This window comes from Chanos chanos, chromosome 1 (assembly GCF_902362185.1).
Source record: "Chanos chanos chromosome 1, fChaCha1.1, whole genome shotgun sequence".
Lineage (NCBI taxonomy): Eukaryota > Metazoa > Chordata > Actinopteri > Gonorynchiformes > Chanidae > Chanos > Chanos chanos.
Genome location: NC_044495.1, coordinates 17015403 through 17036769, shown reverse-complemented (window position 1 = coordinate 17036769; position 21367 = coordinate 17015403). Strand labels below are relative to the sequence as shown.

General features: G+C 42.4%; 1 protein-coding gene across 1 annotated transcript in view; it reads left to right on the top strand.

Moving 5' to 3' along the window:
• cacna2d4a (calcium channel, voltage-dependent, alpha 2/delta subunit 4a) overlaps positions 1–20745 on the top strand; it is a 63273-nt gene extending 42528 nt beyond the window's left edge. The window contains exons 28-40 of the mRNA XM_030766339.1: positions 9331–9392; positions 13361–13375; positions 14256–14300; positions 14639–14701; positions 16923–16993; positions 17178–17253; positions 17653–17705; positions 17856–17911; positions 18094–18114; positions 18453–18570; positions 19768–19883; positions 20204–20286; positions 20647–20745. Coding sequence (XP_030622199.1) covers positions 9331–9392; positions 13361–13375; positions 14256–14300; positions 14639–14701; positions 16923–16993; positions 17178–17253; positions 17653–17705; positions 17856–17911; positions 18094–18114; positions 18453–18570; positions 19768–19883; positions 20204–20286; positions 20647–20745 — 878 coding nt within the window. The remainder of the gene's footprint in view (positions 1–9330; positions 9393–13360; positions 13376–14255; positions 14301–14638; positions 14702–16922; positions 16994–17177; positions 17254–17652; positions 17706–17855; positions 17912–18093; positions 18115–18452; positions 18571–19767; positions 19884–20203; positions 20287–20646) is intronic.
• The last annotated feature ends 622 nt before the right edge of the window (positions 20746–21367 follow it).

Below are 21367 nucleotides of genomic sequence, written 5' to 3'. Positions count from 1 at the left end.
CTCATTCTCAAGTAAGTGATGTGTGGGGGGGGGGGACCTGAGTCTTTCTTGTCTGGTCTCCATGCTGTCGCTTAAGGCTGTGCTGACATCATGTTACCTAAGCAACAGGCTGGCAGGCAAGAGAGAGAGAGAGAGCTGTTATTGGGCTTGGTCTCCTCTCTGAGTCACTGTGCAGCGTAAGCACTTGCCACACAGCTGCTACTATTTTTAGGAGCAAAGCACAGAACTCTATCCACATTAAAAGCCCATTTACCTCTCATCTAAACATACAGAGAGACAAAGTGAGTGTGTGTGTGTGTGTGTGTGTGTGTGTGTGTGTGTGTGTGTGTGTGTGTGTGAGAGAGTGTGAAAATGTCTGGAGATTAGGCTTACCATGGGAGGAAACAGTGTGTAAAACCTTAGAGAGGGAGTCTTGCATCTCCTCACCTTACCATCACACGCTCACAGGCATAATCACAGAAACACACACCTATACACAGATGTGCATTTGCACACACACACACACACACACACACACACACATTCACTCACTTTGTCTCTCTGTAAGTTTAGATGAGAGGTAGCTAATTAAAACTCCTCCTCTGGTAAAGGTGCATGACAGCTGATTTAATGAGCCTATGCATCATAACAGACTTCTCCTCTCCTCTCACACACACACACACACACACGTGCGCGCACACACATTCACATCTGCCCTTTCATGTTTTTTTGCCTAAAGGGCATCTGTCAGCGCTGTCTCATTATGTCACCTCTCATGAATTTTGAATAACTGTACTTTTTTGCTCTGTTTGTGTCATTTATTTGTTTCTATGAGGAAATATTTGTCATATTTGAGGGAGAATATGTAGTGTTCATACATTGTTTTGAGCTTGCAGTAAAAATGTTTCCTCCAAAGTTTGAATGAAAAAACTGTAGTAGTAATTGGCCAGTAAAAACTATAAAAGCAAAGCACTGAATTCTTTAACTTTTCATGCTTTAGCAGTTTCTGCTAAACTAGCCAGAACTGCCCTGTCTCTGTAGGGGTGATTACTGACGTCTGCCACCACAGTCCTTTGTAAAATGCAGCATTTGATTGTTGACCAATAGGAAGCCAGAGTACTGGCCTGGTTTTAGGTAACTGGATGCGATGTGACCGATCTGAGTCCTTCCTGAGGTCTAGTAACTCAAATTAAGCCTGTATTACACGTTTTGTTTTATTCATGCACACACACACACACACACAGCCAAAGACTCCTGCTGACATATCCTCCACTTTGACTTCAGGAGCAGCTGAATATTTTGTCAAATTTCATTTTCATATCTGTATTGCAGACTCATCTTATTTGTCTGTTTAGTTTTTCTAGTTTTTGTTTTCTTTATGTTGTTTTTTAACAAAATAACTGAACTGAGCATATGTGCTGAAGACAGTTTTATGTGTATGTGTGTGTGTGTGTATGTGTGTGTGTGTTGTATATTTCTAGTCCCTACAGCAGATACTGGACTCTGTAGATGGATTTTTGCCCTTATCACTGTGAGACTTGTTAGCAATAAGCTTTCCACGCTCTTATATAATCTTTATGAAAATAAAAACCCACAGGCGTCTGTTAATCTCATCCTTGGCTGCCTCTCTCCGGCTCAGATTTCACTCACAATGGTCTATACGACCCTTATAGGGCTTGGGTTTGAACGGTCACTGAGCTGACAAAAATTGTCATAAATTGGCTTCAGGTATTTAGAGTCTTGTGATACAAGTCTGAGGATACCGTTGAATTCGGGGCTGTCTTGAGGACGATGATGTGTTGACACTGACAGAGGTTAAGGCTGTATATGCAGTCGCATTGTTGCCCAACATGAGCAGAGGAGAGACAGGTCAAGACAGGACAAGAGAGACAGGTTAGACACAATAAGAAAGACAGTTTAGACAAGACAAGAAAGACAGGTTAGACAGGACAAGAGAGACAGGACAAGAGAGACAGGTCAGACAGTATAAGAGAGACAAGTTAGACAGGACAAGAGATGCAGGTTAGGCAGGACAGGGGAGAGAGACAAGTCAGATAGTATAAGAGAGATGGGTAAGACAGGATAAGAGAGACAGGTTAGACAGGACAAGAGAGACAGGTTAGACAGGACAAGAGAGACAGATTACTCATTGCTCCCTCTGCAAGAGCTCAGAACACACGGACAAACACACACACACAGAGAGAGAGAGAGAGAGAGAGAGAGAGAGACAGGCAGTGTGTTCATTCATTTAAACAAATAACCTGCTTTAGGGGCAAAAACCAAACTTTTATTTCTAACTATTACTGAAGCAGTCAGCTGTGAATATTTGAACATTTTATACTCTATCCTGCCTCTTCCTTCCACCCTGACACTCTCACCCCCTCCTCTCTCTCTAACTCTCTCCCTCTCTCTCTCTCTCTCTCTCTCTCTCTCTCTCTCTCTCTCATATCTCATAATGTTATTATTACCCAATCATTTCTTCACTCAGATGAGTTGAATAATCCTGGGTGTGATTAAATCAGTTCATTAGTTCGGCTCTCATATATTCTTCATATTCTTCCTGCTTTATTATTCACAGAGTTTTCTACTCAAAACACTCACACTTTGTTACAGCTTAATTAGCTAGGGACTCTCCCTCTCTCTCTCTCTCTCTCTCTCTCTCTCTCCCTCTCTCTCTGTTTCTCTCACACACATACGCTTCAACACTGGAACAAAGAGCTCTGCTCCCTAGTATACACTCCGTCTCCACAGCTCTTCAAACACTGCTACTGACCTTAAAGAAACGCCTATCCAATCTCTCTTTTTTCCCTTTCAGCCCTTTCTTCTAAGCCCTCATAGCCAATTCTCTAGGATTTCTATTTCCCATCGCCTGCATAACCCCCGCACTGGCCAGTGAGGGTGTAGACTACTACACACCTCCATTTGGAGTCACTGACTGCTGCCTTTGACCAGACTTTTCCAGGAAGCTGTATAATTGTAATGCTATGTTCCCTATGCTTTTCCAACGAACCAGTGATCACTGGGGAGGACCCCATGCCTCCCACCCACTAACAACCAACTGCGTCCATGTGATCTGCCAGCAGGATATGGACCTCGGTGTCTGTGCTGGTGGGCTAGAGTGTATGAACACATGTGTGAAAGGGGGAGTAAACAACAAAGCAAGATGTTGCATAGCATGCTCTTTACTGTCTCTATTGTTTTATCGTGGCAGTGTGTGTGTGTGTGGGGGGGGGGGGGGGGGGGGGGGGGGGGGGGTATACAAAGAAATGTGACTGACTATAGAAGCTTCTGGAGTCTCTGAAATGAGCAGAGTGTGTCCAGCGGTGACTTATGTGTCTGGCCAAGCAAAGAGAGCGAGAGAAAGAAGGAGGGAAACAAGAGAACAGATAATAGTAGCCATGGCAACCAGGATGCAACTGCTAACCTGGAGAGAGAAACAAATAGCGTGTGTTAAAGAGAGAGAAGAGTTTGGGAGAAAGCAATGCTCATCTCAGCACAGTGGCAAATCCTTTCTCAGTATATGCCAAAGCCTTTCTCACAGTTTTAGCCCTCGTTCTAACACACACACACACACACACACACACACATACACACACAGACACACACACACACACACACACACACACACACACACACACACACAATAACAGTTTTCTGCTGTGCTTGTCACTCATGTTCTGAATTTAGCTTAGTGTGTGTAGTACACTTTAAAAAATTAATTTAACAAAGAGGACCATATAAAATGTGCTTACCCTCTCTCTGTGACTGGGCCTCTTCATGCATATTCTCACTCTCCCTTTTCCATACAGAGGAACACACTTTCCATTTGGCTCCCTGTGTTTTTCCCATAGTACCCTCATGAAGAAGTACCTATATTCTGACACATCTATGGCCTTTGTTACACCAAACTCTGTGTTCTTCAAGGCTGGATCCACATTATTGTTTCTTTAATGTTGAAAATGTAAAAAAAAAAAAAAAACCTTTAAAAAAAAAAGGTTGACTCTGTACTGAGTTGTATTCCCATATCTGGTTACTTGCCATAGCTTTTATAATACCCAGCTTTATATACTCAACATTACATTTTCTCATCTGATCACAATAAGAACATGCACCTGCCCTCTCTCTCACTTTGTCTCTCTGTCTCGTGTATCAAAAGATCCAAAGTGACAAACTCTCCAGTTTTTGTTTTGGTTTTTTTTCTTTTTCTTTTTTTGATGATTCATGATCATTCTCTTTCATTCATTATTACTCCTGAATCAATCTTATCTCAACTTATAGCCCGCTGACTACTCTGACTAAACATGGTCCTGTGGTCATGTCTGCATGTTTCCAAAAACCACCCCAAGAACAGTATGTCTTGATACTGGGAGCTCCTCAGGGTCGATGCTGGCAGGAGAAAATGAGAAAACGCCTCCACAACAGCTGCTATAAGAATCAACCCAACCATCGATCTACTGTTTGTGCAATTAAAGAAAACTCACTGACTCCCTGGACCTCAGCTCACTCAGGGTAACGGGTCCTGTATTCGTCTTTGTGGATGTGTCATACCTGCAGGCCCTCACTGTACAAATCTTCAGCAAACTACTGTGTGTGCGTGTGTACGTGTGTGTGTGCGTGCGTGTGTGTGTGTGTGTGCGTGTGTGTGTGTGTGGGGGGGGGGGTGTTCTTGTCTGTATGTAGAAGACAGATGGTTTGATGGATAGATGTATGTTATAAAAAAAAAACATAGAAGAGAGATGGATAGGAAGCAGGAGATGGACAGAGATGGGGTATTGCATATTGATCCAGATGAAGAGGGGAAGAAAAAGGCACTGAAAGGTGTAAATGGGAGATGGCTTAGTTCCACTGTACAGTACTGAGATGTATGGGCATGATGAAGCAGAACTTATGACATCATTCCACATGTCCTTTTCTGCTTGAGTCTGTTGAGCTGCACTGCTGTACGTTTATATTTAGCCCATGCCGCGGGGCTGAGCGACGGAAGTCAACAACAGCATGGTAATGTAAGCAGGGACATGCTCAACGTTTCATGCCAACCCCAACCCCCTCCCTTCCCCCTCCCTAGCCCCCTTCTCTCCACTAAACCCCCCCCCCCCCCCCCCCCCCCCCCGCCGTTCACTTACATACACCAAAAGAAAACAGTCCGTTTCATACATCTCTTCAGGAACACCACCTACGTTGGGTTGTTCGCAAGCAACTCCAAGTTTTTCTGCCTACTGATCATAATTGTCAATGTCCTTTTTAGCATGCTCGCCTCACCTTCTGAATCTAACCTTATAAATCTACATTGGACATGTGCTTGGAGTGTGTCAGCAACTGCTCTCACACTTAATATAACTGCATTAGCGTTTAATGTGTTTAGTATAGCTGTTCTGGTATTCATTATTGCTCTGCTAATGTTTAATGTATTTAGCAAAACTATTTTGGTATTTATTATTGCTCTGAAAACGTTTAATGTGTTTAGTATAGCAGTTTCGGAGCGACGTATAGCTATGTGAGTGCTTAATGAGTTTCAAATGCTGCAGTTGCGTGCAGTGTAGCCACTCTGATATTTCATACAGCTGTGCTAGCTTTTAATGTGTGTGGAATGGCCAGTGTGTAGTAGACCTAATCTAGTGTTAAGTGTGCCTCAGTTGCTTACACCCCTGCCGGCCAGTAGGAAATCTGAAAACCTGACTATGCCACTAGATTACAACAAAAGAGAGTGTATCTATCAGTAGCTTGTCCAGCTCAAAGGAGCACTGCTGTCCTGTGATATTGGCCACAGCAGGAGGACATGCATTAGATGACAGACTGTGGTGGTGTGTGGTCTCCCTATGTTCTTACAGAGAGTCTCTTCAATAATGCATGTAAAACAAACAGGAGCCCTGTAGAACTGCCTGCCTGCCTGCACTGTACTTCACTTAATGTGTGTTCGGATTACCAGACCCCCATGAACAAAGCAGCTAAGTCTCTCTCTCTCTCTCTCTCTCTCTCTCTCTTTCTCTCTCTCTCTCCCTTCTATGTCTGTGTATGCACGCATATGTAAGAGTGGGTAAGCTGCATGCCAAGTTTGACAGCAGATGGCTCTGTGTTCTTGGGAGGCTAATCCCTGACCGGATGGAACCAGTCCCTCTTCTAATGGAGCTCCTTCCTCTCCTCTCTTCTCCTCTCCTCTCCTCTCCTCTCATCCTTCTTCCTTTCCACTTTTCCTGTCATCTTCTGCTTTCCTCCTCCTTTTACACGTGCTGAAAAGGAACTTAAATCGTCCTGTCAGTTTTTCTTATGTGTAGGCAGAGCTAGCACCTTCTAAACCCTGGCTTAGTGTAGGAGTTTAGCCTGCTCAGCTGCATCCTTCCATTTCATCTCTCACCCCCCTACCTTTCTCACTCACTCTTTTTATGTCTATCCTCTCTATCTTCTCCTTCTCATTCTCGCACACAGACACACAAACACTTACTCGCTCCTTTTTTCCATCCTCTCTCTGTCTCTCCCTTTCCCTCTTTTCTCCTCTCCTCTCTTTTCTCCCATCTGGAGTTGTTAATGTAGCAGAAAGAGAGCCACCTGAGCTCACTTCATTTGGCATTCTGTTTCCCAGAAGAGTTCCTCCCCCTCTCCCCCTCTGTCCTCTCCAAAAACAAATTTAAAAAAAAGTCAGTCTGTAGCAACCAAACACTCACTCTTTTATGTTTTACCCTTGTCTTACACCCTTGTCTGCCATCATGCTCTATATACACTCAGCATCAGGGCTGGTCTGGACCGGTCTAAACCAGCCTTTGTGTAAGGTCACCTTAGACTCTGTATAAGACAGAGAGAGAGAGAGACAGATCTGTACTTTTCTCCATTGCCCAGCCTCGGTTTGACCTCTGATGAACGAATCTGGGCCATAGGCTCCCCAGCCACCTATCAGACAGACAGAGTGAGTGATTTCGGGGTTGGGGGGTGTGGGGGATGTGGAGTTGGGACAGGCAGCTGACGGTGCACTGGCCGTAGTGCCGCAGATCCCAAATTACGAGTGTGTCAGAAAAGAGGGGAGTGGAGGAAATACAATGCAGAGTCCACATGACCTCATGCCTGCCAGTTAACAGCTGGGTTAACTAGTGATTGAGTTTAAACACTGGTCGCTAAACACTGACATTTACCCTTTACACCCCCACCCCTCAAACTCCGGCGACCCCTGTAGGCCCAACACTACTCAGCTACAGTTTTGGCATGCCATTGGCTCTCACGTTGTTCTGTTGTTCTCTTGTGTGTGTGTATGTCTGTGAGGGCAGTATTTGATTCTTTGAGCGTTTTAGAGGTGGCAGCCTACTCCATATGAGTAATTCACACCTGCTGTCAGCAGGTATCTGCTGTTCTCAAACACAGTTGTTGTTATGTTTGTTCAGGCAGAGCCAGACAGGGGAGACTGCTGTGGTCAGGGAGTGAGGACTGTGTGTCGTATGAACATGTGTCGCATTTACATCCATGTTGTAGTTGCGTTAATGTCCCCCTGCATCTCATGGGAGCCCGCTTATCTTCCAGCCAGTGTCTCAGCACCTCAACACCGTAAGAAAGGGAAGAGAGTGCTAATGCTTCACCTCTTCTGTCTATTCAATTTACCTCCTCTGTCACGTTCACTTTTTCTCTCTCAGCCATATTGTGTCTGAGCCCTTACTGTGTTGGTGGGAATCTCAGACATACATGCATCAATACAAACGTATGTATCTCAACCAGTACACACAGTGTCTCTTCTTAAAATGGGACACATACATCTTGATAAATGCACAGTATCTGACAACAGGCCCCAACAGTCATCCAAACCTGAGAGCACACTCCCAACCTCCACCCACCAACATAGTCACTGTGATCTTAACGGAGCAGACTCAGTCCAGCTGATGGAGACACATAGAGAAGATGATGCCACTGATGTCAGTCTTTCCCTTTGGCTCCATCATAACTATTTCAGTTATGGAGAGGGGAGAGGAAAAGAAATGAAAACCTTATAAAGTAGTTTTCACGAGCCAGTGTAGGCCTGGAGAAACTCACATGTGCCACCTTCAGCTTCAGTGTTTGGTGCGTGCGTGTGTGTGTGTGTGTGTGTGTCTGTGTGTGTGTCTGTGCGTGCATGCATATGTGTATGAGTGTGTGCTGACATTGGTGTATATGTCCCGTGAATGGATATGAAAGAGTATCTTAGCCTATGACTAGCGCCACTGTTGAAAGGTTTCACATATTAATAGTGAAAATCAAAGTATTTATAGAACCAGACATGTTTCTCTTACATAAGAATTCCAGCTGTGTGTGTGTGTGTGTGTGCGTGCGTGTGTGTGTGTGTGTGTGTGTGTGTGTGCTAACTTATCGCACCATTAAGAGCAGGACCGTAACAATGGAGGGATAAGTTTGCACTTTTTTCTCTCGGATGAGTATCAGCTCAAATTAGAGTGAGCGATGGCTGAAAACGCCTGTCTAAAGTTCTCCTCTTCCTCCTGACGATGGCACAGGTCTTACGGAGCCATATTTAGCATGGCACAGCGTGGTTGGATGCCCCTGCAGTCGAGCACGCTGGGAAAGTATCAGTGTGATGCTGATTGGCTATGTCGTGTTCCCCTCAGTGGGAAAAGCCAGCATTGCAGCTCCGTGAGATCTTATACAATAACAGACACATTTAAAGCAAAGTGATCAGCTCTCTGCCTGTCAGACTCATCTCTGGATTGGCTCTTAATGGAGTTTCGATTTAGATAAAGTTACTGAATGATTTACAAATACATTTCCTCATGTTTATAAGTATGTGTCTAAGTCTAATTTAAAGTTTCATGCATATGTGCGCAGTGTAAAAAATTGTGGTGTAGACGTTTGTTTAAAGGTAACTGACTCTGAGATGACTGATGCAGATTGATGAAAATGAAGAGCTTTGGTCAATACCCATTAAGGTCCCTGTGGACTGTCTGATGTATTACATCTCACACTGACAGAGCACTAACAGGAGGTACATGCCTGTGTCTTTGTGTGTGTGTGTGTGTGTGTGTGTGTGTGTGTGTGTGTGTGTGTGTGTGTGTGTGGCTGTGTGTTTTGAGTAGCCAGTTGAAATAGCCCTGTGCTTATTAAGAGCTGTGATGAATTATTCCTGATATTACTGCTCTGGTCACTGATGACGGATGACTGTCAGCTCAGGAGAGGAACTCAGTGTGGAAGAACAGTGCAGTGTAATGCTATAATTCTTTGTACAACGCATCCACTGTTGCCTTCCCTCTTTCATCTGAGCTTCTTAAAAAGAAACAAATTGAATTGAGGTAACCTGAACCCAGTGATGAGTCATTGATGGCTTTGATATCTGTATTTAGAGAATGCTCACGTTAAATTGTCTCTCTTTCTTTTCTTTCTCTCCATCAGCAATTGGTGTACAGATGACTGTTACCATGCTGGAAAAGAGATTCTGGGCCATAGCTACTCAGGTAACCATAAACACACCTACATATGTAACCCACTCAGGTAACCACAGACACACATACATATGTAACCCGCTCAGGTAACCATAGGCACACATACATATGTAACCCGCTCAGGTAACCATAGACACACATACATATGTAACCCGCCCAGGTAACCATAGACACACATACATATGTAACCCGCTCAGGTAACCACAGACACACATACATATGTAACCCGCTCAGGTAACCATAGACACACATACATATGTAACCCGCTCAGGTAACCATAGACACACATACATATGTAACCCGCTCAGGTAACCATAGACACACATACATATGTAACCCGCTCAGGTAACCACAGACACACATACATATGTAACCCGCTCAGGTAACCATAGACACACATACATATGTAACCCGCTCAGGTAACCACAGACACACATACATATGTAACCCGCTCAGGTAACCACAGACACACATACATATGTAACCCGCTCAGGTAACCATAGATACACATACATATGTAACCCGCTCAGGTAACCATAGATACACATACATACGTAACCCGCTCAGGTAACCATAGACACACATACATATGTAACCCGCTCAGGTAACCATAGACACACATACATATGTAACCCACTCAGGTAACCATAGATACACATACATATGTAACCCGCTCAGGTAACCATAGACACACATACATATGTAACCCGCTCAGGTAACCATAGACACACATACATATGTAACCCGCTCAGGTAACCACAGACACACATACATATGTAACCCGCTCAGGTAACCACAGACACACATACATATGTAACCCGCTCAGGTAACCACAGACACACATACATATGTAACCCGCTCAGGTAACCACAGACACACATACATATGTAACCCGCTCAGGTAACCATAGACACACATACATATGTAACCCGCTCAGGTAACCACAGACACACATACATATGTAACCCGCTCAGGTAACCACAGACACACATACATATGTAACCCGCTCAGGTAACCACAGACACACATACATATGTAACCCGCTCAGGTAACCATAGATACACATACATATGTAACCCGCTCAGGTAACCATAGATACACATACATATGTAACCCGCTCAGGTAACCATAGATACACATACATATGTAACCCGCTCAGGTAACCATAGACACACATACATATGTAACCCGCTCAGGTAACCATAGATACACATACATATGTAACCCGCTCAGCTAACCATAGACACACACAGGCCCGGTGCCTGGCGGGGACAACCAGGGAAGTTGTCCATTGGGGTGGAGAAGGGGGCCCATTGAAATAACTTTGTCCTGGGCCCAGGCATCATGCACGCTGGCCCTGGACACACATAACATATGTAACCCTCTCAGGTTCCATCATATTGAGCTCTAATGTAGCCACTAATAACAGTTAGCCACAGTTTATTCAGTATTAGACAATGGGTCATTTTAATCCAAAACATTTTAATTACCTGTAATGGCTGTATTATTAGACTGATATTTTTATATACTTGCCTGATCACATTTTACAATGATAAAATTAGTCAAACGCTGTTGTTTTCTTCATCCCCTTTATAATTTTTCATTTTAGTCTCTGAATTAGGCCAACATACTTGTAGAACATCTGGATTTCATTTAGATAAACTACATTTCAAACATATTGAGCATGAATTTCTATCGATCTGTAAATCACACTCGGACAGGCATTAAACTCTCACAAAGCGTGTCTGAGAATACATGCTGCTGCTGTGTTTGTTTCCCCAGTGTGTTCTCTCCGTCTCTCTCTCTTTGTCCTTGACTCAGACACCTTTTTACCTCCTGACCTACACTGTCAGATACTAACTAAGCCCCAGAACTGAATGAGAAAGATTTCACTGTCCCCTACATTTTACTCCCGCCCCCCACCCCCCCCAGGACTGATGTTCTCATCTGTTTATTGAAAGTATCTGTGAATGGGTGTTTTGTGTTATCGTGTGTTCATCCATGGCTTTAGATGTTCAGAGTGCTGTGTTGGTCCCTGGGGCTTAGGTCTTTTTATTTTTCTCCAGACTCATTCATCGTTACATAAGCCTCTACCACTCTTCGTTTCTTTCTTTCTTTCTTTCTTTCTCTCCCCCTCCTTCTGCCCTATGACTATACCTAGAACAAACTCCTCCAAACATGGTTATTTGCTTTAAACAACAGGCCACTGTTCACAAGCTAAACAACCCGAGGCTGTGGTTCAAGTGAGGTTTTTTTGGCTCTAGTGCAGTTTCTTTTCTCACTCAGTCTTGTGTCATCTCTGTAAACTCTAATCCAGTGTTTCTAAACCCCAGTCCTGACAGCCCAGTCTGATCCTCCACTCATCACACAGCCCTTTGACTTAGGCAGGGCTAGATCAGAAGTGTTTATTCCAGTGTGAAACTCCATTTTAAAGCGTGTGTGTGTGTGTGTGTGTGTGTGAGTCATTCTATAATTTTGGGTATATTTCATGTCCACTGATGATAAATACATTTATTCTAACTATTTTCTTTAAAAATATCATATTTCACATATTAATGGAAAGCATATTATAATATCACACAAACATTATATGCGTCCTATGCTTCATTTAGCTTGAAATCTGTCATGATGTTCCTAGATTGACAGTTTTTGCTGTGTCCATTTTTCAGTTGAGGGTGTGTTGGTTTCAAAATAATGAATAAAAACCATTCAAGTCAACTACAACTATTTGTTATTTATTTCAAAAGTCTAAATACTAAAGAAAAATAATATTTTTTTTAATTGATTTCTCATTTAAATAATTTAAATATTTTAATTTATTAATGTCCGCAAAAGTTCTGTCAACTGTGTTACTAACAGAACTCCAGCCTGGAACTCAGAAATGGTTTGTCCCAATTCCATGAGACCAACATCACATGATGTCATTTTCCTCTGTGGTGGACATGTTGAACACACTATGGTGACTGTCCTCTCATTTTATTTTATCTATAATAGCACATTGTCAATAAGTATATTAATTGACTGTCAACTGTGTCACATACATTGTTATGGATTACAATTTTTTAATGATTTTAATTCAATTATGTGTTCAAATTTGACATTAACCTGTTCAAGAAAATGACATGTTGTCAGCCATGCAGGGCCTACCACTGAAATTATGGGTCGAAATAGGGAAATTGTCAACTGTGTTACCTGTCAGCTGAGTTACCCAGTAGTCCACATCATCAGTCATCATTATCAAATCATTATCATTATCAGTCTACATATATCACAACACACATTATTCATACTGGCACACTTTCCCTTTCTCCCTCATCAACAAATTTTTAAAAAATCCAATTGTTTTAAATAGTAATAAATAAAAGACAGTAGTAATAAATAATAAATAATAAATAATAGTAATAATACGTAGTAATAATATACATCCTTTCCCTTAAAAAAACAACAAGATTGTTAAATGTTTAAGCTTTGCAACTAGCAGATATGTTACATTGAAGGAATATACTAACTTGAACCACTGATTTTTCTATTGAGAAAGAACATTGTTTTTGTACTTTTTTGCTCATGTGAAATGTACCCCAAATTAGAAAATGACTCGTGTGTGTGTGCCAGTCCAGCTACACTTAGCAGCAGGACAGAGATACCCACTACTGAAATACACATACTCAGTCATTGATAAACACATATCACACACACATATCAAACATGCACACACATACACACACAGATACACACATACGCGCGCACACACATATACGCACACACACGCACCCAGACATGTGCACCCACACTCGCGCACCAGCACACACACCCACACACACATACGCACACAAAGACACTGACTAAACACACACTGTGTTTCTGCTGTATATTGCTGTGAGTAACAGCTGAGTGTATAAAATGTATATGCTAATTAACATATTATCTCTTTCTGCTTGCCATCTCTCTCTCTGCCTTTTCTTTGAATGATGGGTGGACAGGCCAATGACACTGATGTAAGTAAATAACATGCTCTTGAGAACTAAAATAACAGTCTCATATATAAACGCGCTCTTGTCCCACACAGACTCTAACACACTGTAAAACATCTGCTGTATGTGTGCTTTTAATGTGTGCTTGTGATTCGTTGTGCCTGTGTGTGAGTGAAAGAGCAAAAGAGAGAGTTTAGTTTGTGTAGCTGGTATAGACTTGACCCTCTATGCATGTTTATGCATGCGTGTGTATGTGTGTGTGTGTGTGTGTGTGTGGTGTGTGTGTGTGTGTTTGTGTGTGTGTGCGTGTGTGTGTGTGCGTGTGTGTGTGTGTGTGTGTGCGCGTGGTGTGTGTATGTGTCTGTGTGTGTGTGTGTGTGTGTGTGTGTGTGTGTGTGTGTCTGTGGGTTACGCAGAACAGCAGCTGACAGGATTCTGTGAAGCAGAACATGCCAGAAGGAACAGCTGATATCCTCTCTCTCTCTCTCTCTCTCTCTCGCACGCGCTCTCTCTCTCACTCTCACCCACTCTTTCGATCTATCTATCTATCTGTCTGTCTATCTATCTATCTATCTATCTATCTATCTATCTATCTATCTATCTATCTATCTATCTATCTATCTATCTATCTATCTATCTATCTCAACTTTGTGTGTCATTTGATCTACTAGATCTATCTACATTTCCAATCTTGCAACACTCGGCGAATGAGTAGATCGATTTTTCTTGTTGTTGTTGTTGTTGTTGATAGACATATCGGGCAATTCTGAAACTGTTCAACTGATGCAGACTGTTTCAGACTATCTAGATTAATGTATTGCAGCACATTTAAAATCCCTCTACCCAATAGGTACTCAGTCTCTCTCTCTCTTTCCCTCTCTTTTTCTCTCTCTTTCTCTCCCAGTGTTCCGGAGTGGAAGGCGTATGCCCACTGAGTTGCGAGAGTATTGTAAGTAATGTTACAGACACACACACACACACACACACACACACACACATATACACAAACCTACATGAGAGTATATCTGTGTATGTATGTATATCTCCTTTAAAGCCCACTGAGGAACAGTAATCTGCATTGATTAATCTATAGGTGTTAGAGGTGACAGTCAAAAGGAAACTTTATTCTTTTAATCACAGACCATAGGATATTTTTTTCCTTCTTATGACGCAGCACTGCAACACAATCACCGTCTTTAACTCAGAGACTAGCCACAACACACACACTCACACACACACAAACACACACTCACTCCCATATTATCTCTATGTTTGTTTTGCCCACAGGACATTAACTGCTATGTCATAGACAACAATGCCTTCATCATCATCTCCAAGGACAGGAGTGATGTAAGTTATTCATTAGGCACATATACACATGCAGGGCTATGTGTATGTGTGTGTGTGTGTGCATGTGTGTGTGTGTCCCTGTGTGTATTTTAAGCACAATGAAAACTGTTGTTGGGGGGTGGTCAAAGGCCGTGGCCAATCACCATAAACAGAATCTCAGTGCTACTCTGTGTGTGTGTGTGTGTGTGTGTGTGTGTGTGTGAAAGGATTTTTGCTTCTTAATCTCGCTGTCATTCATGCGTTACCAAAGTCCTGTTATAAGCCCTCACTTTTCACTCCTAAATCTCATTCCTTCAGCCCCTATTTGTTGTGCTTCAATCCATCATTTTCTATATTTCCATTTCTTTCCCTCATTTTCTTTGTTAACAGCTTGAGATCACCTTTCCCCCCTGCCTTATGACTGGACTGTTCAAAATATTCAGGGTTCTCCTCCACTTCACTCTTCCAGTAATGCAGGAAATAAAGTTTATTACAGAAACCAATTCCTCTTAGACATGAGTCATAATGCAGTAGTCTTTATGTATGAATACTGGCCTAAGTTGCTCTTACAAACCTCTTTATATGTATATTAAATTTTAATGTGTAGCTGTTTCTTCATCAGAATAAGTGGTGGACTCAGCGTGTGTATGCTCAGTGAGTTAATTCATCAGAGACTCATCATTCATCAAATTCATCACATCTAGTCCCAGACACCCAGAGTCCTGTGGATTTGCATATCAGTCAAATTTTGTGGTCTTTGATAGTCTGTTTTCTATTAAAAATCAGTTTCTAAAACTCAGCTGCACCCTGGACCTCCAAGATATCTATACTAGATCTCTCTCTCTCTCTCTCTCTCTCTCTCTCTCTCTCTCTCTCTGTACAACGACTAGGCACCTGAACGGCTCACATCTCTGACCTATACATGACCGTTTAATCTCTGACTGACCTCAGCCTGTTTGTTAGTGTTAAAGGTCATTGCCATGGTTCATAAGTAGTTGCCTTCAGCAACCTCAGGGATGACGTAAGCTGTATGTAGACCATAACACCATGTGTTGCCATGGAAATCCTGGCCTTTAGGACCACATGCAGTCTTTGAACTGCATCTCATTACAATCACCCACCACTATAGGATTGAAAATTATTGTCACCTACTTATCACAGTGGTGACACATCTGCAGCTCTCCCAGAATGCAGTTAGACTCCAGCAGATAATCTCTTTCTCTCTCATCCTCCTTCTCTCTCTTTGAGGTCCCCTCCTACTCTTTTGCTCTCTATTACTCTCTCTCTATCTTTTTTCTATGTTTCTGTATGTGTGTGCTTTGTAAAATGTCCTTCTCTGGGCATCACATTCAAACCTGCAGCCAAGGACGCGAGCACTAAAGGAGCACGTTTAACAGAGAAGGCAGAAATGTCACTTTGACTTACTCTGTGAGCCACGGGAGGCTCTCTGTGCTCCACACTCTTTGTGACAGTGGAAAGATAGTTTTGTGTCAGCATTCACTCTGAAGCTGACTAAATGTCAGGTAAAGACAGTAAGAGTGTTGGGGGTGTAGATGTTTGGGCTGATGGTTTTGGAGCTTGGCTGGTATATCTATTTTCCTCTGTGTTGCTGTGTTAACAGAAAGAGATCATGATGTAACTCTACATCTCTAATGAATGAATGTATGAGGGAACAGAGTCAAAGGGAGTCCTGAAAGGTTTTCCCATTGTTTCCCCTACACAGAGACACCTGGTCTCAGACAGCAGACTGAGAGCTCTGTATGTACTCATTTATTTTATCAGTCTGTTTGGAGTGCAATAGTTTGAACAGAACGTGTGTGTGTGTGTGTGTGTGTGTCTGTGTGTCTGTGTGTCTATGTGTGTTACGTGTGAATAGTACAGTGCTGTGAGCTGGAGTCGGAGCTTTTAATAATTTAATGTGGCACTCAGTGAAGGGACTGGGGTTTTGGAGAGCAGAGGAGGCAGGGTTTCGATGGAGAGGAGGTGAGGACAAAATAGGAGAGGAGATTTTTTTCCACTTTGGTAAATGAGAAAAAATATGAGGGCCCCATTTACAGTGAATTGGACAAAAAGGGCCAAAGAGAGAAATGCAATTTAGGACTTGTTTTGGATGCACGCTAATGTTGCAAGATTATGTGTCAGTGTAAGACTCTCTTTTCTCCCTCCCTCTCTCTGTCTCCCTCTCTCTCCCTCTCTCCCTCTCTCTCTCTGCCTGTCCTGCTCTCTCTTTTTCTCTCTCCAGGTTGGACGGTTCTTTGGAGAGGTCGATGGGTCTGTGATGTCACGGCTGCTAAAAATGGGCATGTTTAAAAGGTTTAAAAAAACATATATACATATATATATACTCAGTGGTTTTATTCCAAACTAATTTGAAATAAACTAATCAAGTCTCTCTCTCTCTCTCTCTCTCTCTCTCTCACTCTCTCTCTCTCTCTCTCTCTCTCTCTCTCCCTGTGTGTGTGTATGTGTGTGTGTGTGTGTCTGTGTGTGTTGACAGGGTATCACTGTTTGACTATCAGGCCATGTGTAAACCATACCACCACTCTTCAAGCAGTGCACGGCCCCTACTCAGTGTACGTAATGTCTGTGTGTGTGTGTGTGTGTGTGTGTGTGTGTGTGTGTGTGTGTGCGCGTGTGTGTGTGTGCTAGTGGTTGATGTACATCTGTGTAAAATGTGACCTTCAGTGCTGTGTAAGTGTTATGTGATAGCTGTGGTATTTCTTGTCTAACCAGAATTAGAAGATTATTCTGTTAACTCCATTCTACACTGGCATTACACCAGGTCATATTTACCAAGGTTACGCACACACACAAACACACACACACACACACACACGCACGCACGCACACAAAGCGTGGTATGATTTGACTGTGATTGCAGTAAAAGTGCCACTGCATATTCACAACGTGCACAATCAACAGCTCCCTGAAGTTTTTTTTTTTTCTTATTTTTCCTCTTTTTCTCCTCACAGCCTTTTTATGGGCTGATTGGTGCTCTGAAGTGGTTCCTGTCTAATTTCCTGTTGTAAGTATGATAGCATGGAGACATCATCCTTCAACAATCACAAGATATTTTCTCTGTCTGTTCTCTGAATTGCTTATTTTTGTAAAGAGGTTACCCTTCCTTTTATTTGTCAACCACATCTCTTCCTTCTCTTCTTCTCTACTTTTGTAGGTTTTTACTGGAATTTAACATCTGTGGCTTGTGGCACTCAGATCATTTTGTTGAAGGTGAGGAGAGAGTTTGTGTGCGTGCCTGTGTGTGTGTGTGTGTGTGTGTGTGTGCTTGTCTTCTTGTATGTCTCTCTGTCTCACTATTCTATCCCTCCCTCATGTATCATCATCATTATCATCATCATCATCATAATCATCATATTTGATGTCACCCTCATCATCTCTCCCCACTCTTTCAGCCAAGTCCTCATTTCATGCAAGTAAGTGACATTACAAATCCCTTTTTGTGTGTACATCTGCATCTGCATCTGTATGGTTGTGTGTGTGTGTGTGTGCGTGCATGCATGCGTTTGTGTGTGTGTGTCTGTGTGTGGGGGAGAGAGTGAGAGAGAGAGAGAGAGAGAGAGAGAGAGAGAGAGATGCTCCATACTGTTGATTAATGACTGGGGAAGACTACTGAAGTATTGATGTACTCATGTTGGTTTGATGTCTCTGAGTTCCAGAGACCTGTGTGTGGTTTAGTCTTGAAAGGCTGCCTCTTGTTAACAGTGGTTTTGACTGGCTCTCTCTAAGTGACGGTTGTGTTAACTCTTTACAGCCCATAAAAAGGTGAAAGTGGACTCTATGCAACCATGTGACACAGAGTATCCAAGCCTCATCTATGAACCCTCCATTAAAGAGACTAATAGTCTCATCAAATGTGGACGCTGCCAGAAGTAAGAAGAAGCAAACATACACATCGCTCTCTCTCTTTCTGTCTCTTTCTCTCTCCTTCTCTCTTCCCTAAAGGATTTCTGAAGGACATGTCTGTCTTGAGTGTGAATGAGAGAATTTCAGTGCTCTCTCTTCTTTCTAGCTCTATTACTGTAGCATGCCAACAGAACCAGACTTAATCTCTCATTTTAAGTCTTAACATCTGTAGTATTCATCTCCCTGCTCTTCTCTCTCTCTCTCTCTCTCTCTCTCTCGCTCCCTCTCTTTCTTCCCTAGAGGATTTCTGAAGGACATGTCTGTCTTTAGTGTTTATGAGAGAATTTCAGTGTATTAGTGCCCTCTGGTGATGACAGCAGTATAAAAAGTAGACTTATTGCAAATTGTACTGAAGTAGAAGTACCCTTATTTCACATTGGAAGTTTAAAACAAAAAAAAGAAACCTTTTCAAGTAAGAAGTAAGAACCTACTCCAGGAAAAATAAAAGACTACCCCACTACAGTTTCTCATTGGTTTTTAACGCCATCCAGGGACAATAACAAAAATGCATTTAAATCTATGTGTATATTAAGATTTCTTAAAAACAGTATGTTAAACTGTTCAGACAAATATTACAGTAACCTTTCAGCCAAAAGGGAGAGTCTCCTTATATGAAAAGTTATCCTCTGTACAGAGTTTGTTGTTACTTGAGTTTATTTTCATAGAATAAAAGGTCATCAGTAGACTACCATCCAACATTTAGTCTACCCACTCTTCACTTTTCATGTGTGCTGAGTGACAGAGATTGACACTAACTTTGATCACTGGAGAACCTTCACATACAAACATGAAAGGAAGGATTGGCTGGTTCTGAACATAAACATACAACATTTCTTCTTTACATCTGCTCAAGTGATATTTTCTCTGAAAAGTCTGCTTCCTTTAAAACTACTCAAACACAGTAATGATTCACTTGTGCTGTTTTACTTTAGACTGCTGGGTTGGGGAGATATGCTTGTACTTTGGGCAGTTTAGCTGCATTTTAAAAAGCAGCCACACTCCAAGGAAACTGAAAAAAGCACTCTTTGAAAGTCTGTGTGTGTGTGTGTGTGCGCGCGTGTGTGCGTGGCATGTGTGCGTGCGTGCATGCATGTGTGCCTGTGCGTGTGTGTGTGTGTGTGTGTGTGTGTGTGTCTGTGTGCGTGTGTGTGTGTGTGTTTCAGGGTGTTTGTGATCCAGCAGATCCCTGACAGTAATCTTTTGCTGGTGGTGGTACAGGCAGACTGTGACTGTTCTCGCCAGCATCCTCCCATCACTCTGGAGCCCAGAGAGGTTAAATATATCCTTCCTGCCAGCCCAAAATGACAAGTGAAAAAGGGGGGAAATGTATTCTGAACACACTTCTTTGTGTTCGAATAATTGTCCCTGCTCTGTGGTGTAGTTTTCTGTTCAGTGTTTGTATGATATCAGGGTGTGTGTGTGTGTGACATCACTCTGTTAGAATGTTTATATGCTCTCTAGTATTTAGATATGTTGACCGTTTGCTAAGTCTACTGAATATAATTGAATGGATGGATGGATCAATGGATAAATGGATGCATAGATTTATGCAGTGATGGATGACTGGTTGTTGTCTTTTTGTCCTTGACCACTGAGTACATAATGCCTCAGTGAAGTGTGACAGAATGAAGTCACAGAAGATCCGGAGACGGCCAGAGTCCTGCCACGCCTATCACCCTCAGGTCACATCTCACACTGCTTTAACACACACTTCAGGACACCCAAATAGCCAAATATACCCAAAGTCTGTGACACATACCAAACTCCCAGAATTCTTAAGCATTTTGTGTACCCTGTTTTTCTGATTAATCTAACAGATATTTAAAGTCATTGCCCCTTCAAAGGTGCTTGCTTTGATTGGGTGTATTATTTATAAATCTCTATCTCTATTAATATGTCTGTGTATCTCTATTAATATGTCTATGTATTTTTTTAAGTGCGTGTGTGTGTTTGTGTGTTTGTGTGTGTGTGTGTGTGTGTGTGTGTGTTTCGTATGTGTGTATGTTTTGAGATAACAGGGGGTTTGTTTATATCATCTACAGGAGAATGCTGAAGACTGTGGTGGTGCATGTACAGTCTTGCTGTCCCTCAGGCTCTTTCTGGGCTGTTTATTTGTCACAATGCTCCGCCTCCTGCGATGACCACACCCCTCTGGACCACAGAGCATCAGGACAGACAGTGCATGATTCTCCCATTTGTCCCTCACATTGTCATTTCATTAATACCTGACTTTTTTACACCTTGAACTAAAAGCTTGTGTGAATGACTAAGCACGAGAATCACAGATTTTTTTTTTAAATTCTGGAGGAACTGAAGCAGCTCACAGGACTCCAACGAAAGGGCTTTTCAGTGCCAGCGTCCTACCAAGGACACCTTTACTTTTCACCAAGGGTGTGAACACACAATCCAAAAATATTCAAAGAAATTCTCGACAGAGGCTGAAATATACAAAGCAATGAGGAGATCTTGCTGAGAAAGTATATCCAGTGCGTATCAGATGCATGTGTGTGTTTTGGGCAACACATGGAGACAAAGGCCAGAGATGGATGAGGGGCTGCAGGAGAAGAGACAGCTTCACTCTGGAGTCACAGAGCATACATGTGGAAATCCTGCCCCCCACAGGTCACAAAGTTTTCAACAAGCTGAGATGTAGTCTGAGCTATAGGCAACCAAAAAATACAGGGCTGAAGACTTTGATCATTTCTTTATGTCAGGAGACCTGAGAGTTTGTGCTGTTCTCTTTTGAAATGTAAAGTGGTGCAG